This window comes from Apteryx rowi, unplaced genomic scaffold (assembly GCF_003343035.1).
Source record: "Apteryx rowi isolate R43461 unplaced genomic scaffold, aptRow1 scaffold_225, whole genome shotgun sequence".
In the NCBI taxonomy this organism is placed as follows: Eukaryota; Metazoa; Chordata; class Aves; order Apterygiformes; family Apterygidae; genus Apteryx; species Apteryx rowi.
In genome coordinates, this window is record NW_020448586.1 from 87775 (window position 1) to 94006 (window position 6232).

The following is a 6232-nucleotide window of genomic DNA, read 5'->3' on the forward strand; positions in this document are numbered from 1 at the left end:
ACGGCGGCCGCCGCGGGCCGCCCCGCCGCGCGGCACCACGGGAGCTGTAGTCCCGCGCGGGGGTGCGCGCAGTGGCCGCGGCCGAGGTGCCGTTCAGGGCCGGAGGAGGGGGCCGAGCCCCCGGCCCTGCTTGTCCCGGCTGTCCGGCGACAGCCAGCAGCTCAGGCTCCCGAGACAACTGCCGCCCTGGCCGGAGTAGCAGCCATGTGCACCGGGGCAGAGACCGGACGCAGTYGTGACATTAGTGGCAGCAGCCAAGGTAGCAAAGGGGGCAGAAAGGCCTCCAGGCTGGCTGCGAGACCTCCCCTGGGGCCTGGAGCTGCAGGAGCTGGGGCAGGGGGAGCAGGCCCCATCCCTCCCACCGCCATGCAGCGCCCAGCCCGCGCGCGGCGGGAAACCACCCGCTCCCCCCTCCCGCCGACGACAGCGCCCGACGCCGGGAGGCCTCCGCGGGGTGCAGGCCGCGATCAACCCCGAGATTCGGGAGCGCGGCAGAAGCCCCAGCCCTTCTCAGCCGCTTGCGTGGACCTGACCCCGCTTCGAGGCCTCGGGCTGGGCGCAGGAGGCAGCCAAGCGCCTCTGCTGGAGACTCGTCCCCGCCGCCCTCAGACCAGACGCTTCGGGCCAGGTCACAGAGCCATTTGAGACACGTCTGGCACAGACAGAGGAGGAAGGACAGCAGCCGAGGGGAAGCAGCGGCTCCGGCGGCTCTGGCTCATTCCCAGTCACAGGCTTTTCCATGCTACAGCTTCCCTAGTTCTGACTCAGCGGCAAACGCCGTCAGTGGCCGTGGGGACACGCAGAGAGCACCTGCCTGTGACTGAGCCGAGGACACATCCCGCGCGGCGCTGAGCCGCTCCCACCAGCGCCCAGCACCTCCCACCCCCTGTCGGAGGGAGCTGAAGGTGCTCGGTGCCAGGACGGAGCCCTGGGAACAGCGTCGGGGCTTTGGAAGGAGGCAGCTCGCTGGGAGCACGTGCACAAACGCTTTGGTGTGAAAACAGCCCAAAGCTCTTCCCACGCCGCAAACGGCTCCGGCTGCGTGGAGGCACGCTGGCCACTCCCACCCTCCCTTTCCTCTGGGGTTTTTACCTGCCAGGGCTATAAATGGCACCGCGAAGGGAGAGAGCAGAAAAAAATGAGGTTTCCTCTCTGCCCAGAGCTTCTTTAATAGGAACGGTGGGGCTGTGCACCCTCCTCGGGGGTGAGACCAGGAGACGTCACAGCTTGGAAGCGACCATACGGACGCGGCACCAGCCCAGGCTGGCCGAGGGGACCCCAGCCTGCGGCACAACCGCGCTTTCCGCCAGCGCCAGGCTGCTCAGCATCCCTCCAACACAGCTCCGGGACTTTGAGCCCCACAGGAAGGTCCACGCTGATCTGCTTGTGGCTCTCGGGCTCCGGAGGGGCGGTGGAGAGCAGCAGCCCCGGAGCAGACGCTGGACGTGGTCGGCTGAGGCTACTTACTACAAGAGCTTCTGAGCAGGCAGTGCCCCTGCATGGGGATGAAATCCTGCAAGCTGCACAGGGCTCGTGTTGGCCAATACGGAGAGAGGAGACCCCTGGAAGCTGGGTTACAGTCTTTGAGGGGGGCAGTGCCGTAATGGGGTCAGAAGAGCTTTTGGACAAGCAGCAGCTGAGGCTGGTTACGGACAATGCAGGTGCCCCAGGACTAGAGCTGGGGCTCCTGCCCCACCTCCGTTGTACTCTGGCTGCCAAAATCCCTTTTAGTTTTGCTCATCTCCTGTACCCGTACCACGACACACACTGCCATGCACTGCCGAGTCGCTGCCGTGTTCCCCCCGGAGCTGGTGGCAGCTCGTGGCTGTGGCAGCAAGTGCACAGAGAGAAGGGACACCGGGAGCTGCCTCTGACCGCTGCCTCCACGCATCTCCACCCTCGAGCCGGCCTACGACTGCCATGGGGATACAACCAACCCCCGGGTCCCCATTAACACCATCCTGGCCAGCACAGATACAGGGAATTTATAACTATCTTTGGACGCCCCCTCCACGCGGTATCCCATCGCTCTCAAGGAGGAAGCAGCTCGCATCTACTGGGCACCACAAGCCAATTTTAACTACGGGGAGGCAACACCATGCCTGCGTGCCACGGAGACGGGACAGGTTTTTCACAAGCATCGCTCGAGACAGGCGCACTCAACCCTGCGCACCCAACCCTGCAGGGAGGCATCGGCCAGCGTGAGCAGGGGGCCGGGGGGCAGCCCCTGGCCAGTTGCCATGCTGGCCACCTCCCCGGGCATGAGAGCCCGGCTCCAGAGGGCCAAGCCGGCCAGCTGGCCCACAAAGGCTTCCGAGGGGTCGAAGTCCCCGCCAACCTCGTCCTGCTCCTGGCCCAGCACCAGTGAGCCGCCGGCAGGAATTTCATAGCCCTGCTGGAAGCCGGAACCGGCAGCCAGCAGCCTCCTGTCCACGTAGAAGCGGTACTTGCCCTGGTCGGACGACCAGATGAGGCAGAGGTGGTGCCACTTGCCGTCCAGCAGCCGTGCCACCGGCAGCTCCCGAAACTCCGGGTCACCAATGACAAAATGCACGGAGCCGGGGAGGCCCCTGTCCCGGCCGTGCACGACCAGCTTGTTGTCGTTGTCCTCAGTGGCATAGGACAGCAGGGTGCCGAGGTATGGGACCGGAGTGTTCACCCAGGCGCACAGCGACAGCGCCCGCAGCCCCGCTCGCAGCCCGCGATGGAAGACGGCCACGTTCTCCGTGGAGGTGTTGGGGAAGAGCAGCACGGAGCCCACGTTGCAGACTGGGGAGGAAGAGAAGCGGCACGGTCACGGTCTGCCCCACCAGCAGGCACGCGTGAGGTTCACCTCCCGGCCTCCCTGCAGCCCGGCCCCCATCCTCAGCACCTGGCCCGGCTTTCTCCAACCGTAACTCGCCCCACAAACTTGACACGGAGGAAAACCAGATGGCCGCTGCCCACCCAGCTTGCCAATGGAGCTGCCGAAGCCAAGAGGGATGGCAGCACGCGTCTGCGGAGCTCAGCAGCCGCAGCCCGTGTCCCTGCTCTGTGCCCCGCTGCTCCGTGCCCACCGGCAGGCAGGAGCGGGGCCAGGACAGCGCCTTCGTTGGCATGAGCGACGCATGGAGCGCTGCCCCAGAGCCCCCGCAGGCGCCTGGCTCCGGGGGGGCACGGCCGTCCTTTAGCCGATGGCACCAGCCCGCTGCAAACTGTCCCTGCCCTGCCCGCCAGCGCTGCCACCACGACCACCGTTGAGCAGCTGCTCTATTCCCCCACGAGGTGGGACACAGCCTCCCCCAGCTGTCCCCTGAGCCCCCCGCCGGGGCCGCCGTGGAGGCAGAGCCAGGAATAGCCACCCCAGCACACACACCCGCCGCGCTGGTACCGGCCCCGGCCCCCAGCTGCCGTTGGGGTGCGCGGAGGCAGAGGACAGCGGAGGAGAGGGGCTCCCTGCTGGCTAAGGCTAAGGCTCGGGGCATCCTTCACGGAGCGGGACCGGCCTCTTAGGAGAAACTGGGGGCAGATGACAGCTCTGTGAGCCCAGACTCCCCTCGCTGCCCCGGAGAGGAGAAACCAGGCTGGCTCACCCGGGGCTCTATGCGCGGAAGGGCAGCTGGCAGTGATGTGCAGAAGTGGTTTCTTTGTGGTGGCTGTTTTCAGCACAGCAGAAGAGCGAAGCAGCTGGCTGCTTTTCCTGCCGCAGCCTTGCACGGGTCAGGATACGGTCTGAATTCCCAGCAGCTCAGGGGCCCGTCTGCACCTGGCAATGGAAACGGTGCTTCCAGCTCAGAGCAGGGCTGAGGCAAAGGGAAGCCCGTTTGTCACAAGCCTGGGAAAAACTGGCCGAAAAGGAGTTTGCTCCACTGGATTAGGAGCAAGAAGATGCTCCTGAGGGGCACAGCTCCTAAAGCCCTTCCAAGGAAGGGCTGCACTTGCAGTGGACTGTGGAGCCTTAATTAGGCTGGAGGACCCAGCATAGTTGTGTCACCCAACAGGGCACCAGCGAGGCTGCAAGGACAAACACGCCTGGTGCTCTGGCACGGGCTGTGCAAGGTCTGCAACTTGTCACTATAGGATTTGCAAGCAATTCCCCCATTTCATAATTGAACTAAAGGCAATGCTGTGTCTTGCAGAGTTTTGCCTCCCTGCCAGCGCTGGGGTTTGGACCCGGCGGCTCCTGCTGCCTGAGCCCCGGGCTGGCGGGAGGCAGCCTCCCCCACGTGCTGTGCGCAAGGAAACCCCCAGACGTACTTGTTCCCAGCTGCTCGGGGGCCGGCGGCTGCTCCTGGCGGATCCTGGCCAGGTCAGGGAGCGGCTGTCCAACAGCTGGCGATCCCAGCGCCACGTCTCGAGGGTGGTCCGCGGCCTCCCAGAGCACTGCGCCGTTCCCGGCCTCGGCCAGAAGCTTGTCACCCTCCTTCCGCAGCTTCTCCCGCTGCCTGTGCCAGACCTGCAGCTTCGTTGCCTTTGGTGGCCTGCCCGCTGCCCGCCGCTCTGCCGGCCACTCGCGCCAGCTCGGCGGCTCGGAGAGGTCCTGCGGGGGAGCCCGGCCCTGCGGCTCTTGCTCCGGGGTGCCCAGCTGGGTGGCTTCCTGCAGGCGCCGCAGTTCTTGACGCAGGCGGCGCCGCCGCGAGCCCGCGGCCGCCGCAGGGCCCGCCAGCCGGCGTGTGAGGTTGACAAGCAGGTCGCGCAGCTCCTGCTGTGAGCCCAGGGCGGCCACTTTGCCCTCCAGCCTCCTCACCTTCCTCCGCAGCCGCGTGGTGGCAGTGGCCACGCGGGACAGCTCAGCACCCAGGGCAGCCCATGAGTCGTGCACGGCTGCCACCGCTGCCTCGCCCTGCCGCGCCAGCGCCTGGAACCGCGCGTCGATGTTGTAGGAGATGTTGTAGTTCCCAGCGATGCCCTGGAGGTGGGTCAGCGTCACCTCCCGAAAGCGGCGAAACTGCGAGAGAGATGGGACGCTGGGTGAGCTGGCGCAGCCCTGACCCCCTGCCCGAGACCGTCTCCTGCTCAGCATCCCAAAACCACCTGCCGACGTGGCAGACAGTGGGGCTGATGCCAGCCCAGAGCAAACGCGCCAGCCCCTCCTGCCACATCCCTCCCGCATGGCCCACAAGCCTTCACCTGCTCCTCGAGTCTCCGGAGCCGCTCGAGGAAGGGCTTCGCGGGCGGCCCCAACCCTGGAGCCTGTGGCAGGCTGCCCTGCAGGCAGACGGCAGCGAGGAGCAGGCAGGTGGACAGCATCCTCCACGGTGGCATGGTCCAAAACAGGTTGGCGCCTGCAGCAGCGCTGGGGCTCCAACCCCGTCRCTCCCCTGCCTCCATCTGGAGCGGCTGGGCTAGGCTCTCCGCCAGCCGGGGCTCCTGGTCCTCCCACCACCCTGCCCAGGTCCGGCCTCCGCCGAGATGAGATTTGCAGACGCCTCTCGTGTTCCCAAGCAGCCAAGTTTAGCAGCCGCAGCCAGGAGCACCGTGGGAGCCACCCCCATGCGGGTGGCCATCACCACCCCCGCTCCCCGCGGCGCATCCCCAGGGCTCCTGCTCCTGGCGTGTGTGCCGGGGCTGGTGCTGTGGCACCGCCCAGCAGATGTGGGGCTCAGGGGGCAGGTGAGGGTGAGGAGGGGGCCTGATGCAGGGGCACCAGCAGTGCAGAGTGTCTGGTGCTCACCGGGGCCCCAGCGTGCAGCCCCAGCACGGCCCAGCCATGCACAGCCTGCTGGATGCAGGATGTGCAATGCGGGCAGGGCTGGGCAGTGCGGGCAGGATGCAGTGGTGCAGGCAGGGCAGGGAGGGCATGTCAGTGCCAACACAGCAGGGTGGGCAGGACTGTGCCAGCAGGGCAGTGCAGGCAAGGCTGTGCAGGTGGGGGGGGCAGGACAGGGCTGTGCGGGCAGGGCAGTGTGGGCAGACCTGTGCAGGAAGGGAGCAGGGCTGCACAGGGCAAGGCAGGGTGGGCTGGGCTGGGCTGTGTGGGGAGGGCAGGGCTGTGCAGGCAGGACCGCACAGGCTGTACACGGCCAGGCAGGACAGGACAGTGTGGGCAGCACGTGGCTGGGCAGGGTGGTGCAGGCAGGACAGGGCGATGCAGACAGGACTGTGCAGGCAGCACACGGCTGGGAAGGGCAGTGCAGGCAGGACAGGGCGGTGCGGGCAGTGCAGTGCGGGCAGGGCAGGACAGGACAGGGTGGTGCGGGCCGTGCAGGCAGCACGTGCGCGCCGCGGGGCGGGGCTCCCGGGGCGTGGTTTG

At 67.1% G+C, this 6232-nt stretch overlaps 1 protein-coding gene across 1 annotated transcript; it reads right to left on the bottom strand.

Annotated features, from left to right (window-relative positions):
* Positions 1–453: 453 nt before the first annotated feature.
* Positions 454–5591, bottom strand: PTX4 (pentraxin 4). The gene is made up of 2 exons (XM_026065217.1): positions 4237–5591; positions 454–2769 (listed from the first exon to the last, which is right to left on the bottom strand). Exons 1-2 carry the CDS (start codon positions 5090–5092, stop codon positions 2132–2134), a joined length of 1494 nt encoding a protein of 497 aa, XP_025921002.1. The 5' UTR covers positions 5093–5591; the 3' UTR covers positions 454–2131.
* Between the last annotated feature and the right edge of the window lie 641 nt (positions 5592–6232).